The sequence below is a fragment of the Telmatherina bonti genome, assembly GCF_933228915.1.
Source record: "Telmatherina bonti genome assembly, chromosome: 16".
Classification (NCBI taxonomy): Eukaryota; Metazoa; Chordata; class Actinopteri; order Atheriniformes; family Telmatherinidae; genus Telmatherina; species Telmatherina bonti.
In genome coordinates, this window is record NC_136614.1 from 31,292,695 (window position 1) to 31,315,883 (window position 23,189).

The window sequence follows — 23,189 nt, forward strand, 5'->3', positions numbered from 1 at the left end:
TTCTTTCCTCTTTGGAAGAATGTCTAAAGTGTGGTGGGCCTCATTTGGAAAAACTGACTTCATGCATTTCCAAGCCCCGACCGCAGAGAGCATCAAAGTCTGAAGCCAGTTTCAGGGCCATTTTCTGATGCTGCCAGAAACTGTCAATCACAGACGATATGCAACACTGCCATCATTTCCACATCGTCAGCGCGTCTCCATCGACCAGGAGAAGAAAAATGACACAAAACTACATTTTAGTTGCATTCATGTTAAATGTCCCTCCTACCTGCTCCTCCCCCCCTGTTGTGAGGTCGCCCAACGTTCACATGAGTGTCCGGGGTCCCATGCGGCCCTTCATGGCAGTCCTCCCCTGAGTAACCATGGCAACACTTCCACTCCATTTCCGTCACCATCTTGTAAGCTACCTTGTACCTCGGCCTCCTGTAAGTCCGGTAGCTGAGGATGACAGACGTTTTTAGGTGTAAAAACAGGTTTGTGGTTATATTTGTTTTTTGGGGGGAAGTTTGTTGTGCAATTTAACACCTTTTCCTTTTGACACATGTAGCAGAAAATGTTTCTCATCTTACTGGAAAATGCCAGAAGTCCCAGAGTGAGCAACAGCTGCAACATCACATGTGACCTGCAGTTTTTATGTTTAAAGACGTGTTGTGGACTAATTGTTTTACTGGAGTACTTTCATCGGCCCCTGGCTGGTCTAACTGGTCCGTCTTCGCTGCAGCATCGTGTTACTGAGTACAGTATTAACTGCATTTGGAACTGGTCAGAAAAAATGTTTAGCCTGGAATGGCGTAGATCTCTCACATCTCAGGAATCTTGGCTCTCCGGCGGTGAATGACCTGTGTAGCTGCCAAATTTATTTGAAGTTTCTGTATTGGTCTCCTGGCTTATAAACAAATTAATCATGAATTTAATGAATTTTACTCTGATCAGCTACTGACATACTTTAGTATCTTATTTGAATAATTATAGAATTTATTTTTCTAAGATTTATTAAAGGCACATGTAAGTGGCTACTGATTCATTTTTACGTATTTAATGTGTTAATTCCAGTTTTAATTCATTCATGATGCAAATAATAATAATTTCTTTGAATGATTGGTTTATATCTTTATCTATTTCTAACTGTAAAAGAAAAAGAAAAAACTGTAAATCCTGTCAATTGTCCTTCATAGAGGATTTATATCATTACAGTAATATATACATATATATATATATATATATATATATATATATATATATATATATATATATATATATATATATGTATACATATATATATATTACTGTAATGATTCTTTCTGCATCACCTGGTAAAAATACCAGGTATTTTTATATATTTATACATATATAAACGGTTTGTATTATGAAGTAAAAATTAGTTCTAGTGGGAAAAAAAACAACGATTCCATTAACTTGTGTTTATTATTATTATTATTATAATAAGAAGAAAATGTTTCTGGTATATTCCTAAAGTCAGCAGTTTAATCACAATTTCCACAAACCAAATTCTGTTCGAGGAAATGAGGTCAGATGAAAAATACAACTGAATATATTTTAATTATTAATGTTTCTTTAAAGCATGCTGACATTGTTTAAATTTTATTCCTTATTGATGTAAAGTAAGCACACAAATAATCGCATTTATGAATAACAGCGACTGCATCACCAGGACACATAACTAAATAGATTAACTTCATCTGATACCTGCCAAACTGACCAGTAAATTTTCAATTATGCCCACCTAAATTAACCCTCAAAGACCCGACCTGTGAAAAAATGGTAAGAAAAGTCTATTTTTTTTCCCTCAGTATTTGTCTCCTAAACAAAATATATATTTATAAAAAAAAGAGTATAAGCATTTATAGGGATACTAGCCGTTTCCTATGTGACATGCAGAAACTCTTACAGTGTAATCTTCTGCTTTCTGGTGTCCATTAAGGAGCAGAAGACAAGAATCATGTCATCATATTGTGTTTTACAGGATTTTGAGAAACAATTTTAGAATAAAGTGATGCCAAATGTCTGAGAAACTATATGTGTCATTTATGTGCCGCTGTGCCACATTTTGTGGTTCCGTTGTAGGTTAATTCAGAACATTGTATGTAATTACATTAAACAATCCATGAGAAAGATATAACTTATGAGGCTCTGAGCCAGTAGTTTGGTTTTTAAATCCAACTTATTGGTCTAGACAGCTGAATTACTGACTGCTGACCTTCTGACTAATCCTCCAGCTTTTCCTTCAGGCCCATCCTTTTCATTTATGATAAAAGTTTTACAACATTTAGAGAATATTAGCACCTTTTCGTCTATACTTTCTGTAGCCTATGAGCATGTCATCAGCCCTTTGTCTTATTTAATTTGCATCCATAAGAAGACTTGATCCCATAATGGTCGCTAAACGTTGTAATGAATGTATCATCACTCTGAACAGTGCTGATAAAAATGTGCTTGGGGTCACTGGAAGTCAGGAAACAGTTGGACGCAGCTTCTCATGATTGATGGGTTTATCAGTGCTCTTTAATCTTTCAGTATTATTTCTGTCTCTGCAGATCCTCTCCCATTTCCAAATGACACGGACTGCTTTTTACTGGAACAAAATCTCTTTCACACGTTCATAGATGAATCCCACCTGAAAAAAACCCCCCAAAAGTATGAATGAATGTTTTATCTGGAGGTCTCTGCTGCAGCTTTATGATTAAAGTGTCATTCAACCCTGGGAATTAAGAAAGTCCCTGTTGCAGTAACAAGCAGTAAACGGTGCAAAATTGGACAGAAGTCTCTATAAAGATTTAACGCAGCATTACAATCACGCTCGGAGGCTCTGACTGGGAGGGTTTGGCAGGTTTTTCTCCTTTGTGGCGATCCACAGACATCACTGCAGGTATCACAAAGTTGTTTTCTCTGCAATAAAAAGAATTGCTTTGAGAACGTGAGAAAAAAAGGACTTCTCAGAGAAAAACAAAACAAGCCCTGGAAAAAAGGAGACAGACGAGTGTGAAGAGTGTTTTTTAGCAGGGTATGAGTCTAGACTGTGGTGCCTGGAAACCCTGTTGGCTTCATTTTTGGCATAGTCCAGGTTTACGCTGAAGCCCCTGGCCGGCAGGAGGATCAAGCAGCCAGGCTGAGGTCAAAACGCAGCGAAAACTTCAAAAGACAAAAAACACTTGTGACTTTTGATGAATGTGTTCCTGCAAGCACAACATCAAGATTTGGAAAAATCATCCAGTGAGTCCTGTTTGTAGGAAATTTGCTGCTGGATTTGCAATATAGGATATACCCAGGTCTGCATCAGACAGACTAGAGCTCGACCACAGCAGCATGTGAGACTTTGAGACCAGTGTTTTACCACTGAGTTTAGTCAGTCAGTTCTGGAGCTGTAACATCGCCTGCAGGGATGTTCTGGCTACACACAACCCCAGCTGCAACCCAACACCTTCCTGAAAAGGTCATTTGAAACTCTGTGAAATCAGCGTCTGTGGAGAGGAAAAAGGGGGACAGATGATGGATTGAAGGGAGGATGCAAACTTCCCAGGCAGGAAGTTAGAGGAGCGCCATCGAATACAGAATCCAGCAGCAAAGAGGGGGAATTTGTGGAGATGTGAAAGAAGACTGGGTACTCACGCTACTCGTGGACACTGGCCCCAAGTACAGCGCTGATAATCGGGTTTTATGTACGTCTCCACCCCGTCCTCCATCACACAGCTTACTGTGCGTGTCACCACATAAGCACACCAGTTCCTATAAAACACACAAGTGGGGAAAAGGAAATGTCAAATGAATAACTGAGATAGGCTACAGCACTTTTACACACCCAGTATGGTTACTATTCTTTGTTTCCAAACAAACAAAGGAAAAGAAATAATGATAATAAAAAATAAAATCTAGTGACTTGTTGATTGTGAGGCTCCACTATGTCTTCAGATTAATATCTCAAGCCCTGGTTTCAATTATTATTCTCTACAACACTCAAGAGAAAAGGGTGCAAATGTCAGATCAGTTCAGGATAACTCCACGGTCTCAACAAAGGGTGCCATTGTGTTGCGCTTCCAACTATATTAACCAACCCCCACAGACACACACACACAAGAAAAGACATCACTGCAGTGTTTATACAGGGTATATAGTAAAATAGGCTACTACCTCTGCTTACATCTACAGCACAAATATAGAGAACATCTCACATTTTTATTCAAAGTTTGTTTAGAAACTTAGATGTTCAAATCTAAAAAAGTCACATTTGTTCTGGAAAAATTTTCTATTTTTGTGGTTGTAAAGAGAAACATTGCTTGCACAAGTTCAGTGGGATATATTAAAAATAGGCTCCCTCTATCATCACTGTGTCCAAAACTGAATACTGTGTGAAGGATTAATTGGGCATCTTTCAAAGTTTATGTTTACAAAAACTACAAAAGTTTCTCTGTGTTTCTTCCTGTCATGATTCTTGCTGCAGCAGAGACATGAACAATAGCTGGCAATGCATGAAGAGAAAGAAGGGTTGAAAGGAGGTGTGAGGTTGCGCTAGCTTGCAAAGAGAGTTTACTAATTTACTGTTCCAACTTTACAGCTTCAACTGCTAAGCTGAATTCACCAGAGTGAATCAACAGCTTTGTTATTGATCACTGTAAAGCAGCTAGAACAGTAAAGGGAACCAAAACAGTGCTGCTACCATTCATAGTCGCTATTCACTAGCATAAATTTCATGCTAGCTCTTGTGTTAGCATGAACACTTTGGGGTCTGCAGTTTTTCATTTTACCTGATTTTTTTTTTTTTAGTTTATTTAATATTTATTTAGTTTAATGATGGTAAGCCAGGATGGAATGAGCAACCAGGAGCTTTGCACGTTTCATTTTCAGTCTGGTCATGGAGCAGAGGTGCGTATTTTCTGGGACGGCTGCTGCGTGAGGACCAAAGACTGTATATAAAAAGATGGACGGAGCCTCTGTGACGTCACCTGTAGGTTTCTGAAGAGCTAAATTGAAGCTTGGTGGGCGGTTCCTACCATTGCCATCTTGGAAAATACAAATATGGGCAAAGAGGTGGAGCTGAGAGGGGGGCTGTGAGCGACATGGTGCAAGATTGACATCGAGCCTGCCTGCAGCTAAGAGCTAACCGAGCTAACTTGGAGATAACAGGAGCTAACCAGCTAATGGAGGTAAAGCTAAGTCACGTGGTTAACCAGCTAAAAACCACAGTTGTTCTGCATTCTTCTTACTTGAAGCGGGAGATTGGGTACCTGTCAATCAAAAGGACACACCCCTAAATATGCCGAATTTTGAGATTCAATTACTTTTAAACGGGTGATTTAGAAAAAATTCACTCCCCCCAGAGTTGTCATGAAGGTAAACCTGACCTATTAAACCTAAAATGGATTTCTGCACCAGGCTGTAAACATGTTTATTTCTGCAGTGAAGTTGGTCTTTTTAACATGGGAGTCTATGGGGATTTGCTCTGTTTTGGAGCCCCTTGTGGATGAAGAGGGAACTGCAGTGTTATGCACTATGCATAGGCTTCACTTCAAACTGCCGGAGGTTGCCACCAAGGACCAAGCCTCCTCTGGAAGCTTTTTCATGCGGGAGGTGAATGTGCAGCAATGCTGTTTATTTAAAATAAATAATATCCCTGCTTTTATGTCAGTCTCTAAAAGTCTCTAGTAACGGCAGAAAAAGTCGCTTGATTTTTCGTTGTCACTTATTGGAAAAAAAAGTCGCTAGAGGGGTCTGAAAACTTGCTAAATATTGCAACCAAGTCACTAAGTTGGAAAACCGAGACTACCTATATTAAAATAGGTGTAAATTATCGTAAGCTTTTCGTTTTTGTTTTTACACCCTGTGAATTTAGCAACTCAACCCAGTCTGAGTTCTTCAATACAAGAAAATACGTGAGTATGTGAAAGTCTGTTTTTCCATGGATTTTTATTTTTACAAATTGAGAAAACAATGGGCAGCATTAGCATGCCAGCTGTGTCCAGCTGTTACGCAAGCAAGTCACTATTCAGTGTTTGCACATGAATATTTGCTTTTGACAACATTTCTTTGGCTACTGATTGATTTTTAAACCTCTACATGGTTTAGGTCTAACTTTGCCAGTAAACTGGCTGTTGTGCAAGTTCTGTGCAATGAGATAGAAGTTGAAGGCTTACAGCTGGATGCTGTAGCTGAAATAACAGTGGGTTCTCCACCCGCAACATTTAATCCATCGCTTATAAAATTAAACTTATAATCGCCAATATAAAAAATATTTATGGTAAAATGACTCCAATATAAGAAAGGCTATCAAAAATGTGCTAAAACAACAAAACTATACTCTTGAACATGCTTGTAGGCTCAAACTCAATGCGAGTGCTTTAGAAAACCCACAATCCCACATTGTGCTGCAGTTCACAGACTACTTAGAGAGTCCTCATCCTCACTGCCCTCCCATGACCCTCAGATGTCTCTTCTGATAACGACTCCAGAAACATTTAAAACACAGACGCCCTTCAGTTGCTTTCTATTATCATTTTTAATATTATCCAGAATCCTTGTCCACTGCTTTTTCTCCGGTGCTTATTAGAGCCAATTAGTGTCACTCTCAGATTAATCTAAGCAAAGCTATGAAAGCTTTACGGATAAATTCATACAAGGGAGTTCCTTCATATTGGAAAGTCAGTCGACAGCTTACATCTGTCTTCACATCTATCAGTGTGTCTGTCTCTTCTTTCTTTCTGCTATCCAATCTTTACATTCTCTTCTGACTGCTTTTCCTCTTTCTTTACATTATACTTGTGTGTAATTTTCTCCTGGCTCACGTTTTTCCCACCTGTTTCTCTTCGTGTATAACTGTTCATCATCTGCTTCTCATTTCTTATAGTTTTTGTTCCCCACCCTCGCCCTCTTCCTTTCTCTTCCCCTAGACCACCACTCTCTCCTTCATACCAGAGCTTGCTTCACTGACACGAAGAGGTTATCACGTTTTGATCCTCCCAGCCCCTCATGGCCTCCTCTTCATGACCTGTTGCTACTGAACGTGGGAAAGTGAACAAGACTAATTAGCTATGAGTCTTACTGATACGTTTATTTTTTAGGTGGACTTAGGCTAACAATAATGTTTATACCATATATGTAACATTATATAAACAAATATTATAACAGTAACAGGCTCTAAAGATTTCCAGAGGAGATTATGGAAATTTTATTGATGTGAAAATAAATAACAAACAAAAACTTTCCACAGAATTTTAAACGCTACATTAACCGATCCTGTGGTGGGGTGTAAAATGCATGAAGGAACCCTTTAAATGGTAAAACTAAAAAAAAAAAAAAGAAAGAAAAATAAGAAGAAAAATAAGGGGGAAGTTTAATATTTGATCAATAATAAGATACTTTTTCTGAGTTTTTTTGGTTTTGAGATCAAATTTAATATAAGGAAATGGTTTTCATTGGCTTGAATGATCAGCCTATCAGCCTTGTCGTATCTAGAAACTTTCACAAATCAGTCATGCAGTGGTAAAAAGTTAGAAGACCAACAAAGGATGTGGATAACTTTAATAATATACATGTAACACAGATTTGTAAGATTGTACAGTAAGCAGATTAATTGGTTATAGGTGAGGGTACCAGGATTGGTTATAAAAAGGAAAGGCTGCATTTGCCTTACCATCTACGGATGGGTAAAAAAACACACACACACACACACACACACACACACACACACACACACACACACACACACACACACACACACACACACACAAACAAACGTGCATTTCTTGGTGCAACAAATGTGCAAATAATGTAGGTCTTTTAAAATCTACAATTTTGAATATGATTTATTTTAAGGAAGTCTCAGGAAACCTCACTCTACAAATGCCAGATGATAACCATCGTTGAGCATGTGGGATCTCAGAGTCATTCCACCACCATGTTTCAACTTTGTCCAGAAATCATTTTCTGGGTATTACAGAAAAACAGAGGGAATGTTTCAGCTACTTTGGCAAAAATGTATAAGTTAAATGCTATGGACTGTACTTACATCGATTTTCTGCTCTTACGTAACCACTAAGGACACGTTCACATCAGCCTTTTTGTTTAGAATCCGAGTACGTTTGCCCAGAAAGTCGCTTCGTTTTGGGAAATGTGAACGCACCAAACAAATTTTGATTCAGACCAAAGAAATGGACTCAGTTCATCCACAAATGCAGGTCTTGGCCTGTTTCAAGCGTACCAAATACAGGAAGCAGACTACAAAAAAAAGTCACTTCCTGCATGTGATAAAACATTGCATTGTGTGCAGATACATAGCGACAGCGTTAAGAGTCCTCTCCCTCCTCTGTTGTTCACACTGCGTCCATTGTTGCAGTGTCTTTCTGCAGTATACTTGCATAAGACAAAATAAAAACCCAAAACAGCGATAATTTTGTCTCCATGTTTACCTTGCAAATGGATGAAATGGGATTTTCTTCTTCACGTGGGTCTTGTCCTCCCTTTGGCTAAATACTAGTGCAGCGCCACCTTTGGTGGGAATGGGGACATATTATTCTAATGGTTTGGCTGGTTTGACCAAAGTGCAGTGTAATCGCGATCTCGGTCCACATGGATAAACCTCCCTACAACTGAGCCAAGTCCCCAATCGGACCAAGTCTAGTGGACTATCCTGATGTGAATGCACCCTCAAAGAGATTTTTAGGAAACACGCTACATTCACAGCTACAGAGCACCTCTTAGTTTTAAACTATGCTGTTTCTTATACAATCATACACACATACACACACTAATGATCATACTGGAGGCCTCGTTGGCTCAGTACCTTTCCCAAAAACACTTCAACATGTAGTTTGATGAGGCTCGGATTAGACCACCAGCCTTCCAACTGCGCTAAAGCCATAACAGTGGCCTCAAAGCTGGACCCTGCATGCCAAAGATGACACCTTTCAGCCTATTATCATCTAAAGTTAGAAGTTTTTTTATAGGGTTACCATCCATGGCAAAGATAACTTTCAGTACGTGTGACGAAATCATTGGCACAGAGGTGAATCCTGCAGTTTGGGGCATGTGTTTGCTTCTATCAAGGCAGCATCTCTCAGGGGTACTCAAGTGGTCATTTCAGCAGACAATATGAATAACAAAACCTTGTTTTGAATGACTTCCAACAGCATGGCTTCAGAGACACGGTATATGCATGCTTGAGTGGCCTGCCTGCAGTCCAGATGTCTTCTAGTGAAAATATACGGCACATTATGAGGTGGAGTATCAGGCAACAGCAACCGCAGACTGTTGAGCAGCTTAAATCTTCAGTTCAGCAAGAAAGGACATAAATTCTTGTAAAACTGAAACAACTGGTATCTTCAGGTCCCAACACACTGTTAAACAAGCCTCTGTCTCAACTTTTCTTTTGAGTGGCTGGCTATATTTTCTAAATACAGAAAAGTTGTTCATTTAAAAAAAACAACAAAGTATTGATGCAGATCAAGACCTTGTACTGAAACTGTTCCTTATATAAACATAGCTCATTTGATACGTTCACGGAGCTGATTTTAAAAAGAGTTTTGAGGCGATTCAACTCAGAACCAGATGCAGCATACTTGAAATCATCAAGTGTTTCACAGGACTTGTGGTTTGTCACATCGATCCAGCATTACTCTCCGCTTTGCTATTCTGTGGTTTGGTACGCTGCATTTAATGTTTTTATCAGAACACTTATTATTCAGAGGAAACCTCTGCCATCAGCGCTCCTCCACAGTCCTGCAGTTCATTGAAATTTGCATGATTGCATTTTGGGTTTTGGGTCGTCTTGTTCTGGTCTTGGTTTATTATACAGTGTATTTTGGACGCCACATGTTTTACAAACAGCAATCTAAGATCCACCATCAGGAGGTGAACCAACACAGAAGGGAGAGGGAACATATCACTGAAACAGCTGGTATAAATCAGAAATAGCTCATGCTCTTCCCTCCATGTGGTTCAGCTGTGTTGTTTTTGTCACTGTGATTCAGGGGGGGCAGCTCTGCCAATCTATTATCTTGACTTACTGACTTGCAACATCACAAACAGCAGATAAAGTTTAAAGTTGGCAGCTTGCACACCTCATCCATGCTGATGGAGAACAGGCGATGTTCTTATATAAATAAACCTCTCTAATTTTTTCACTTCTGAGCAGACACAGATGTGCATACACAGACGAACAAATACATATACATAGCTGGCTTCATGTTTGGCAGCTTCCAAACACACACCGCACACGTCAAACTTGCAGCGGGTTTCATTTTCCATCTTTTAATCGTGGGATTATATGAGAGAGGTCTTTGTTAGAAGATGACTGCATGCGAGGGTAAAACTAAATAAGTGTGTGTGGGCACGGGGTGTTGAGTAACTCAACTGGATGGGTGTGAAGGCTTTAATTTGCTGCCATTCACCTTAAATCTTTCGACTTTCCTGTCAGTTCGGTTTTACATGAAGGTAACTTGACAATAGAAAATGTTAAAAAAAAAAAAAAAGAACAATACACCACATACACCACTCCTAAAGGAAAAAAAAGGTTATATTTAAGTTGGAAACTATATGCCAAAGAACATGCATAGATCTTTGTTTCCTGTATTACTGTATAGCAGATCTGCAGGAAAACACTGCAGATATACAGAGCAGTTCCTGATCACATCCGTGTTCAGGAACTGGTCTATGATATGCATTTACAGACTTTATCAAAAAGCTATAGATAAGCGAAGAAACGGACCTTGATCACAATGTTTTCCCGGCAAGCATTGTCCTTAAAACGTTGAGTTTACATCATCCAACGCCCATGTTAGCTTGCTGTCAGACTTATTGCTTTGTTTATTGTTAAAATTCACAATAGTTTTTATGTGAAATCCTCAAAGTGCAGGCTGGATATGTTCAGTGTTTTTACCAGTCAAAAGGCCAACAGGTTGGCCTGACAGGTGCAGTTCAGGTATGGTGTTTAATGTGTATAACATATTGTGCATGATAGTCACCATGTCCATAAATTCTTCTGGCTGCCACATTGACGTGCAGCTAGCATGCGATGCGATACAGCTGCACTAAGTGTAAAGAGATGCCTTAAAATTTATAGCTGTAGTTTCATCATAGAGTCTTGAAACTCAAACAAAGAGAGATGGATCATCTGTCTTTCCATATGAATCAGCTGTTGTAGCTGATTGTGCCAAAAAGCAGGCAGTCAGATGTAAATCCTTATGTGTTGCCTCCACTGCCCTTAAGAGGCAACAGGGAGCCCACAGATTCCCTCCCATTACTGAGTAACATAACTACTTCTTAAGGCTTCTTGGTTATGGCGAAAATTATAATCATGATTATTTTGACTGTAATTGAAATCTCGATTATTTAACATGATTATCCATCATCTTTAACAACGTGAATATAGTTAACTTTAAACTGTGACTTTTAAACAATGTATTTATGATTCCACAAATTTTAGAAAACAAACAAATAACATGAAGTTTTTTCTTGACAAAGTGCAAATACTGATGTAAACTGAATAGATAAATATAAGTAAGGATTAAACAATGCTGCACATCGTGGTGTTCTCGACTTGGCATCGGACATTATAACCGTCTAATGGACGGTTCCGAGTTGTTTAATCTGCTTTTACCGCTTATATATGAACTATTTTACGTTGGTCTTGATATACGTTTTATACCAAACAACCGCTGTCAGGCTGCAGCGCGTTTCTCTCATTCACCTGTTAAAAGACGGCTGATCTGAACCAGCTGGTTAATGTGTTGTTATGGTAACGCCCCGTAACGGAGGGATATTACAGTGTTTAACTCGCCGAACTATGTATAGGAAAATAATGCAGCCAGTTGTCACTGACAATGGTATAAACTATGTTTAGGTGAACTTCCACAACCTACTGCAGTTATTCTACATTGACCTGCAGCCGGAGCCGACTGAGACTGGCCGCCTGGGAGTGCTTTAGGACGGGAGAGGCTCCCGCTGCTCCTTCCTTACAGTAACTGCAGAACAATATGTGCCTTCAAGTCAGTCGCCAAAACACCAGAAAAGTCTCTAATAACTCCAGTAAAAGCTGCTAGATTTGTCACTAATCGCTTTTAACAAAAAAAAAAAAAGTCGCCAGATTTAGCGAGAAAGTCGCCAAGTTGGCAACAGTGTCTGAATGAAAGCAAAGCGGCTGTGGGAGGAGTTTACAGCACAGCGCTGCAACGCCAGAGACGCTCGATTAGCAGCTGAAGACAGCAGGAGAGGAAACTGTAAAGAGAAAAACAATTGCACCCTTTTATTTTCATGATCGTTGAAAACCCAGATCGTAATTGAGATTACAATCTGATTAAAATAATCAGCCCTACAACTTCTTACAAAAGCCCTTCTCACATATCAGCTGTGTCTTACTGGCAACACTGGTCTCTCCACTTTCAGGCAAGATATCAATGTCCAATGAAAGTGGATCAGTTCCAGCTCAAAAGATCTGTAAGAGTGCAAAAACACTTAAAAGAACCCTTTTCAAGGTATTTTAAAGATGATTTTAATTTGTTAACTTTTCATTAACTTTCTAAATAAACCATTAGTTTACATTTCAGGAAGGTCAAGTGGATATTAGAGGACATTTAGTTGGACCACAAGGCAAAATAAACTTTTCATACAGCTCTTTCTCTGTAGGTTTTATAGTTTTTTGTTTGTTTGTTTTTTTAAAAAAAAAAACAATAAAAATGGATTATTAATGCTTCAAAGTTTATTAGAATATTTCAGAAAAAAGTCACAAGCTTTGCATCATATCAGAATGTTATAGCTATTTCTGGGATGTACACAGGTTCATACTGAAAACCAGTTTTTATTTTTGCTAAGACATGAATTTTGCTTCTTCCACAAACACCTACTTACACTGCTGAACCCTAAAATACTAACATAGCATGAATTGCTAGTTAAAATAATTGTAACATAGGTGAAAAATCACCCAAACTTAGACATCTAGGGTTAAACAACGTTTGGACAATGCAAAGCAAGACATAGTGTTAGGGGGGACAAATTTCACTGGACCTGGAACAAAGGAAAGTTGTTGTGATTACGTTGTCACCAGAGAAAGAAACAGGAGCAGTTTGCTGCACAACCTGAGCTGCAAACCTGCTTTGGAGTGCCAAGAATTTATGCTACTAAGATCAGCATCATCCACATCCTCAGGTAAAACTGACAAGCATGGAGGAAACTCGAGTCATTTGATGTATTTGGTTGAGATCCTGACATTGTGATCCAGCCACAGGATAACAGATACTGTATTGCTGCCAATAAACTATGTATATACTGTATTTCTAATCAAATTATTGCAATCTTTCTTCTCACAATTAAGTGAAAATGTGGAAATCCTCTCAAACACAGAAAAAAACGTATTAAACACCTTAAAAACAGAATAGTTTTGAAAAAACCGTGATACATAATTTCAGTCATGCTGCCCAGTACTGGTGGCAGCCATTATATAAAGTCTGTTTACTAAACATCACATGACACAGGCTTAAACCAGATTTGACCCAGAGTATGACTTCGAGCTAACAGCCTTCTTCTGGCCTGCCTTTGCTCACACAGCTCTTGATACACTGATTCACACTGGAAAGATAAACAGAAATGCGTAAAACTCAGATGTGTACAACACAAATAAAAAGGTTCTCTAACAGCTTGTTGTCATCTTCTATACCTGCCTGTTAATGAGACGTTGATTTGGGTCAGGTATGTTGTATCAGGGAAACACTAAAACCTGCAGGATGCTAGTTCCTCGAGGACTAGAGTTGGTGACCCCTGCTGGAGGTCATTCTTTCTCTCCAAACTCGCCGTGCTGCAAGCCACAAAATGAGCAAAACCCTGATTTAAATAAGGACTCTCAAACACGTTTGCACCTGCTGCCCATTTACACAATCGCTCTTAGTGTTTTCCTTACTGTTATCTTCACACTGGGGCCGGGTCCAAATGGTTCAGGGAGTCACCACTGCGGAGATTCCCATTGTCCCCAGTGTCCTCAACTTTCCCAATGGATAGTGGTGGGCGACCCGGCTTCAAGACCCACCCCCTGGACTGGGTCGGTCTTGAGATGGTGGCCTCTGTAGTCATGTTTGGGTCCTGGTGTGAATGGATCGCTAAGATTGGTCAGATAAAAGTGTTTTATATGTTTTATCTATGTGAGTGTGTGTGAAAAAATGAGTGCATGTTTTAGACTTTGGGTAAATTCTATGTTTTTGTATGTGAAGGCATGTTTTTTTTTTTTTATTTAACCTTGTTTTAGCTTTGCTTTTTAGTCTGTGAAGCACTTTTGTTTGAAAAGTGCTATAGAGACAAACTTTGATTTGATTTGATTTTAGTGAAACACTTGCTAACCTTGGTTCAGTCCCACATGCAGAATTCTACACTGCACACGCAAATTACAACTCGCAAATTGGGATCATAGCATGTCTGGTCCTAAAAGTTTTCTGTGTGTGTACTTTACAAATTCATGCCCAGGTTTGAAGAAAAGGTTTTAATTTCAGCTGCTAAAAGCCTCCACAATTTCACAAGCTAGATGTTATATTTGTGTGTGTGTGTTTGGAGCTTCCTTATACATCTGGAAATAACTCTAAGAAACCCAAACAGTTAAGATGTGGGCCATAAAACCGAAACAATGAGCTTAACGGCTATAAAATGCCCAGCAGTGCTGAGTGAGACAACAAAGTCAGGAGGTTATTGTTTAAGACTTTGTCACAATGTTATTCTGTTGGCATTTGACACACTCATGTATGCTTCCGCCTTAATGTGACAATACTGACATAAGCAGATTTATCTGCTAACAATCCAAAATGCCAGATTTTCCACTGGAGATCCTTCACTACAAGTAAACATATTTTAACCGCATTTTGTCATCTGATCCATAAAATGACTTTATAACCAACCTTAAGGAGAAAAAAAACTGCAAAAGCAGTGTGTTAAAAGCTTGTATTGGTGAATTTATCTGATGAAACTGAGACTAAATTTATTCCTCAATCTCATGAAACAAAATCATAAACAGGCCAGACATTTACGTCCATGTCTTCTGCTAGCTGTGTCTTCGATACATCTATGGGAGACGCCTAAAGAAACATCGATTGGAAACATTTATTTTTATTTACAGAGCCATAAACTCAGCATGAGTGGAACTCTTGCACCTGTCTGGGTATTGCTTTATACCCCTATAAATTTCCCCTCTTATAAAACAGCAGACAGACAACTTCACAGCCAAGCAGGAAGTCATCTCAACACACACATACCAGGTTCATTTCACTCAAAAGCATCTCTGCGTGAGCCCCAGAGAGGAGAATTGTGGGTAAAACGGGAATATGCCACGACAAAAGGGATGGAGTGAGTGCGTGGGAGGAAGAGGCAATCAAAGAAAGGAAAAAAAGGGGGCTGAGGTTTAATACTTTAACAAAGAAATCACTTGGCGGCATCTATTGTTAAGGGATCTTTCATTTAGCTTCAAGGAAAGTCTTGGACAGCGACCTGAATGAGTGGATAGAAAAGGGGCGTGTCCTAGCATTTGACCTGTGACCCCCAGGTCAACCACCCCCAAGGACGCTCTTGTAAAGACATACCCGGGTACACACACCCAATGGTACGCATATTGTTACAGACAGCTGCAATGCACTTGAGTGCACCCACTCTTGCCTGAGTGATCACACTCCAACAGACAAACATGCAAACACACACGCACACTTTTTTTTTGGACTTGTTCCAACATCGAGGGACAGCGTGTCTGTGTAAACGTCCCTCTGATTGTTTAGCCTGACGGTCAGGAAGATATACGGAGAACAGGCACGATACAGTCGTTAGCTTTCGTATTCTTGTTCAGATGCGTCACACTTCTCAGACCTGCCGGGCTTTTTCGTGCCTCTCTTTTGGCCATTTATGGAGGCATTTGTGTTTGAGCCATAAGTCTGTGCAAAGCTTTAAAATCCCAGCTGCCCTAAATAGTGCAGCCCATCAGCTTAGACTTTACAGGCTCCTCTGAAGTACAGTTGTCTTGTCATGCTGTTAAATTTATTCTTTGCCTCGAGAGGGGATTCATGGTTCAATCAGTTCAGTCAGTAGTTCATTTCTGGTGTGGGATGTAAAAATGTTCAAGTCTCTTTGGTACTCCATTAGTTTATTGACAAAACAAAGCTTTTCAATGCAATGCATGCCGGAAACTATGGTAATTGGGTTACAATAGCCGAGTCTGGAAAGCATCCCTTTTCCCACTGCATTACCATATGTAAGGAGATTCTTTACTGACCTAATTAAGAGGATGTAGAAAATCACACAGTTAAAGTGAGTTTGGATGTGGTCCATGGGTTAGTGGCGACTACGATGATGAAATTCCATGACCACATAGTGGTACAATTTAGTTTAGTCGAATTGTATGTAACTACATCTTAGTTTCCATTACATGGTAGTACACTGGGATCAGTGGTGTTGTAGTCCCTCAAGAAGTGGTTATACTCTCAATTTAAAAAAAAAAAAAAAAAAATAGCCCAGCTGTTTCAGAAAAAGTGACATGTAAGACTTTAATTAGTTTACCCTTAAAAATCCAGCGCTATATTTGTTCATTGTCACATAATTTCTGATCTTTGGTTTCAAGGAGGAAGAGTTATGGGATACCAAAACCAACACTGGCACACAGACTAGTGAGAGACAGGTTCATAGACATATATACATATATCTTCATTATGTCTATGTTCAGGCTAAAGTTAACGCAGTTGATGGCTAACTGCACCAGTGTAGCTGAGCTGCTGTGTGATTTAGATACATGTGTAGGGATCTTTGTAATTGTAAAAGCAGCATCACAAGAGGTTTAGAAATGGATATACTCAATGCTGACTGAAAAAGAAGTGGGTATACTCAGTGTACCCACGTATCCCCTGGACTACACCCTAGTCCAGGATAGATACAGCACATACAAGCTACAGAAGTTCAAATCTCCAATACGAAAATATGTTAATCACATTTGCAAGGTCTGTAAATGCTGGATTTCACATGACAGCATAGCCGCTTTAACATAAAGTGGGTGGCAATGCAACTCAATATAGACAAGAGCAGGGGGGGGCCCAAGTCCAGTCCTCGAGCTCTACCATCTTTCAACTTTTAGATGCAACACATCTGAATGAGGAAATCCAAGTGTGTTGGATATGGATTGCATCTAAAAGTTGCAGAATATTAGATCTTGCGGACCAGACTTGGGCATCCCATGACGAGAGTGTGTGTCTAGACTGCAGGAAAATGCCTTGAGTTTGAGTTGGACTTCGGTTACTGCAACAGTTAGAGTCCTTTAACTAAATAGAAAATAGTAAGCACTATGGCTGGGTGGATCGATCCAAATATTGATAGTATCAATACCGAGGCTGGTGTTGATATCATTTGATAGCAAAGTAGTGAGATTGATACTTTTCTTGCAGAGGGCTTTGGGGGCACAAAACCCAATAATTGTTAATGAGAGCCAACCAAAAGTAGGTTTTGGTTTTGTTTAGCTAATTTGCAATGTTTACTTTATTTTCACAAACAATTGTGTGAAGAAAGGGAATAATGATAGTTATTTTATTATGTTATATTGTTGATGTTATTAGTCTAAAATCAGCCGAGTCCTCACTGAGGCCAAGAAGATGGCGGCGTGCAACACTGCAGTGGCTTCTCAGCTATAGATGGTCGTATTGCAAATATATCCAACTTTGAACCTTGAAATTTGAAAGTTGACCTCATCAGCCCAGCTTTGAGATCTTTAGACTGCATAGACTTTAAAGCTCTGAATGGTTCAGAACCTAAATTTACCTCTTGACTCAGTATGAACCTACCAGAAACCCTCAGGCCATCTGGACCAGGTCTGTTATCAGTTCCAAGAGTCAGAACCAGACAAGGAGAAACTGCATTCAGCTTCTATGCTACACGTGTCTGGAACAAACTCCCAGAAAGCCTCAGATCGGCTGAAACATCCATGTTAAAGACCCTTCTGTTCTCAGTTGCATCTAAATAGTTTTTATTTAAAAGCCAAAATCTAACGTAATGTTGTTATTCCTTCCTTTTTTTTCATCGTTGTTGAATTGTACTATACAATTAAACTTGTACTATTTCATCTAGTTCACAAACAAAAAAATTGATTTTCTCAGCTCTGTAATTCAGTTTTTTAATGTTTTAATTGGAGAAAATATTTTTGTACTCTGTTTTTAATCATAATCAATAATTAACTGCAAAAAACCTTACATGATTGTAATATTTTAAGTAATAAGTATCGTATTTGTATTGTATCAGTGATACTTGCATTGAATTGACTTAATACTGGATCAATGTGAACATTTGCAGAATCGCACAGCCCTAGCATGCACACCTTTCATTGGGATTAAAACTAACTGAATAAAAGCATATCAGAACTTGCATTGACCAGTATAAATAAACTTTACTTTGATTGGTTAGGGTCCTTCTCTTTTAGCTTCTACTTTTAAGTGAATAAATGAACAATCAGGGTGATAAAAACTGTAGCTGCTTTCTGGTTTTACTTGGTAAGATTTCTAAGCAAGAAACGGACAACAACTCTATTTGAACTCATTTTAACTTGAGTTAAGATTTTTTCTTCATTCATCAAGATACTCTAGCCATTTTTATTATGAAGACAACACAGACTGCGACCCTACGAAGAATCTAGGCCATGATAGAGTAAAACAGATGGTATTTAAGGGATACCATCCTGCAAGTTTTTATTAGCGCTGATTCAAATGAAATGGTTCTCCAGCAGCTTGTTGTTATGTTCTGCACAAGCCTCGTATGACCCATTAATCAGTCAGGTGTGTTGCAACAGTGAAACATCTAAAACCAGCAGGACGATAGTCCTCCAGGAGTTGGTGACCCTTTACGCCCAAAACACGTTCACTCTTAGGGAAGAAAGTACCTAATTGTACATTCAGGGGTCCAATGGTTTGTCATGGGATGGTAGAGTACACCACCCCATGACAATACCGCTGTTGGAGCCTCAACAGTGGGTATTGGTTTCTGCTCAAGTTGCAGTTTGGTGGTCTCCCACCACACCACAAATGGAAGATAATGGTTTTTCTCACACACACATTCACATCCCAGTGAACACATCAGAGGCGATGTGGGGTTTAATGTCTCGCCTAACGACACTTTGACATGTGGTCTAGGGAAATTTGGGCTCAAACCACCTGCACTTTGACCTGCTAAAAAAAACACTCTTCCTCCTAAGATACAGCCAGGGTGACAATACTTTTGGGAATAATGCAAAAAAGTGATCTTTTAAGGAGATTACAACGACCGTCCTTGAATTTTTACACAATCGCCAGGTGTATCAGTGATGGTCTTTTATAAGATATAATTTCTTGTTACGTTCCTTTATTCCATATGTTGAGTAAAACGACGACTGTCCAGATGATCATACTCTTTCATCACAAATTCTACTTCCAGGAGCAGAAACAGTTCAGGACAGCGTATAAGGATCTATATCAGGCATGTCCAAAGTTGGTCCACGAAGGCCTTTGTCCTGCAAGTTATCCTGAATCAGATTTAAGGGTCAACATGTGTAGAAGAACTAGACAACGTGCTGTTTAAGAAAGAAATTTAATTCAAATTAAGTGAGTTGGAGCAGGAAAACATCTAAAACCCGCAGGCCATAAGGACTGGAGCTGGACACCCCTGATCTTTATCATTTGAAGGTATCTAGACTAGGGGTATCCGCGAAGGCCACCTGTTCTAACACACCTGATTCAAATTAATGAGTCAATGTGCAGAACTTTACAGGCTGCTGGATCTATTTATTTGAGTTGCGTATGTTGGACCTGGGATACACTGAAAACGTGCAGGACTGTGGCCCTGAACTCTCATCTTAACACCCAGAAATTCCTTTGTAAGCCAGCTGTAATGACTGTGGGAATGACTGACATTAACACGATGGAAAAAACAGACTGCTGGTGTGCTTTATGTTTACGCTTAAGGTGTATTCCTCTTACTTTAGATATGAGTAAATGTAGCCAGTATGTTTTACAGGTTTTAAACTGTGTTAAAACTTTGTGAAGCTGGTCTTTAATCCTATTTGACGGCTACATCCACTTCCTTGTGAAGGGTTTCTGTTCCCTGAACGACTACAGGGTATTGGATTTGATACAGTTATGGGGAGTGTCAAGACTTCGCTGGAAGCTTGATGCATTAACTTTAGCAGGGTAAGAAGGGGCGGATCAAAACAAGGCTTTCTACTAAGACACTGTCATGTGTTGTTCAAAGGAACCTAAATGCAGGCGTTGACACTACAAAGAGCGCCACTGAGCTTCAGAGGAACAGGCAAACAAACCAAAGAATAAACTGATAGTGGTGATTATAAGAGTGGAGATGGAGGAGTTAGCAACCAGGAACAGGTGGTGAGAGGTAGAGAGGGTCAGGAGGGCGAGGTGGAAACAGGAAAACATGGAAAAGTCCAAATCAAATGAAGGTTCTAAGCCTGAAGGTAAATCTGAATAACACATACATTAAAAGCCAAAGACTATAAGACATACTTCCAAGCCACAGGGAACTAGAGACAGAAATAAAGAATACAAAAACAACCACAGTAGGTGTGTTTAAAGCATGTCCACATCTCTATATGATTGTTTCACTCAAAAAGGTCCTATACAAAATGTGTTTAAAATGCAAAATAAGACAAAAACAAGGAAAATACCAGCAGAAGGTTGTCTGCAGAGATGTAAACCACATGACATGAAGGAGAAGGACTTTTTTCATTTATAGCTGCATTTTTCTCTAAATTATCCCATTCATGCAACACTGACTTGATGACATTTCACTCTCTGTGGGACATAAATGTCCCAGTTGTAACTTTTGTTGTTGAGACTTTTAATCTAAAACTACAAATATCAGCTCTGTGGTGGTCCTGGAGGATAAATTCATCACACACGCTGAGATATTTCAGTCTGGATCAATTGGCTGAAGTTACCAACCACTGAGCCAAAAGTGGAAATATGGAAATATGTGTCCTCAAGTGCAGATACACATCCAGTCCTGTCACAGCTGCCATTCATTATTCAGCTTTATCAGGATTTGTTTTTACATTTTTCAGCTTACATTTTAAATAAAAAAAGACTTGTTAATTGTTTAATTACATGCATAAATCTTGAAACTAATTTTTTGTGCAGAATCAAATCCACTGGTCTTCTGAGCGGCATGTTTCGTGCAGTTTCTAACACACTGATGCTGAAATCCTGAACAAGAGGGGAACAGAGGACAGTAAACACCCTGGAATTCTGCTGGTGCCACTGGGCTTTATTAACTTGCTTAGGGGCAATTTTAATAAAAGCTAAATTACATACAGTGGCTGCCTTCCTGTGCCCAGATTGGCAAATTCTATTGGCTTCTTAAAACTAATTCCTGCCTCTGAGTTGCTGCTCCAGCTTTTCCCACAGTTCCTTTAAACAACATGGACTGGGTGCCACTGGGCATGCAAGTCACTGTAAGCAGAAAGGAACATAGAAAAACATGCACATTTCCAACAACTGTCGCACACCCTGCGGTTTATCAAACTTATTAATAACAAACATATTCCTCTTTGATGCATCACTTGCTTGTGATTCTTTAATAAGTAGCAGCTACAGTTTTTGCACATATCTCATATGTAGCTCGTAGCGGTTTGACTCCTAGCCTCCCAAACTGTCCAATAAATATTAATTCAGCTGGTTAGTACTTTCTGCTATTGCAAAATGATGAAGACGTGAGTTTTAAACCTTGTCTGTGTTGAATCTATGGTACCAGTCAAAAGATTTTTGCACATTTTCCCATTAAATCCAATGGGAAAGTGTGTCCAAACTTTTGACTGGTACTGTACCTCATGGTTTTGGCTAACTGAGCCTTTGCCAAGGATATTTACTTCTTTACAGCCGCTGCTACATGCAGGTTTGTTGCACATTTTCCATTACAGTACTCTGTGCTTTTCCGGTTTCCCAGTTTACAGATTTCCGTTTAGGTACAACATATTAATTCTTATTTAAGTGTGTTGAAATGTTAAACAGCTCTTATTTGTCACATTCTAACCCTGTAATTTATTATTCTTTTAAACATCTGCCTTTTAACTCATGTAGATCCAGCTGCTGAAGCTCACGGAAATTAGTTATCACCAAACCAATGAACAGCATTTTATTCAAGCTGAATTCTCAAAGAAAAAAGCAAACTAGTGAAATACTTTGCTGCCTTCCCTCAGAATGTAGCATAAACAATATGTTTCCCCATATTTTCATCTCTTTTAGACCAAATAATGAAAAGTTATGTTCAATATTTACATTTTTAAGGCATCTTCTCAGCCTTGTTTATTTACTGTATCTGTGGAATTTACTGTAAAAGCAGCCGTAAAGCGTTCAGAAACATTAAGTTCTTGCTGATCCCTCTTCCCCTTCCTGCTTCAACCATAAAAATCTACCGATTGTTTTTAAATGTTGAAGACAGCATTCAGATCTGAGAAGCGAAGCCCATCCAAAGTGTTTTTTAATCTGTAATCTCCGTAACAGCCAGCAGAGGGCGATGTCTTTGGTTAAAAAAATCACATCAAATTGTTAATACGAGAATACCCCACGTCTGAATAGATTTCTAACCTGATTTCCTCATTAACCTATGGTCTGTGGTGATTCAGAATGCGCTGTAATATGATACTTCCGTGTTACGCACACAGACGGGTCAGAAATTGGAACACGTGTGCGTGTTTATAGTTTAGATAGTTCACTATATATAGTTCATATATAGTGAAGTTCATAAAATACTGAGAAAGCTGGAAGGTGGACGCAGAGGTAAGTGACAGAGGACGCAGGTAAATGACGTAATGCTGTAGGCAAGTAGTTAGGTTGAGACGGCGGAGTCACACTAGGCAAACGTAAACCATTCATTCATTTATTAATGTGTGCGTTTTGCCAAATTAATCTGAAATTAATTTGAACATTCTCCTAAGTAGGTAAAGTGTCTTTTTAGGTGCATTCTGGAGCACAACGGGGAGGATTTGGCCAGCCTGACGGACTTCATAGATCAGTGTTTCGACAGAGTTGTCATGGGGAAGCCAAAGCAAACATCTGTATGTGTGTATTTATGTATACATCTGTAGGTTGGTTTTTTTTTTTTTTGTTTTTTGTTTGTTTTTTTTCCCTCTCCCTTTATCTCTTTCACTTTTCCTATGAGGTGTTTCTCTTCTTTCTCTTTCTGTCTTTCTTCTGTCCTCTCCGGTC

General features: G+C 39.2%; 1 protein-coding gene across 1 annotated transcript in view; it reads right to left on the reverse strand.

The window, feature by feature from the left end:
- The window catches only part of emilin1a (elastin microfibril interfacer 1a), a gene marked incomplete at its 3' end in the record, with an annotated part of 43,333 nt that overhangs the window by 14,992 nt on the left and 5,152 nt on the right, over positions 1-23,189 (reverse strand). Inside the window, exons 2-3 of the mRNA XM_079255155.1 lie at positions 3,628-3,744; positions 269-438 (exon numbers count right to left, since the gene is read on the reverse strand). Coding sequence (XP_079111281.1) covers positions 269-438; positions 3,628-3,744 — 287 coding nt within the window. The remainder of the gene's footprint in view (positions 1-268; positions 439-3,627; positions 3,745-23,189) is intronic.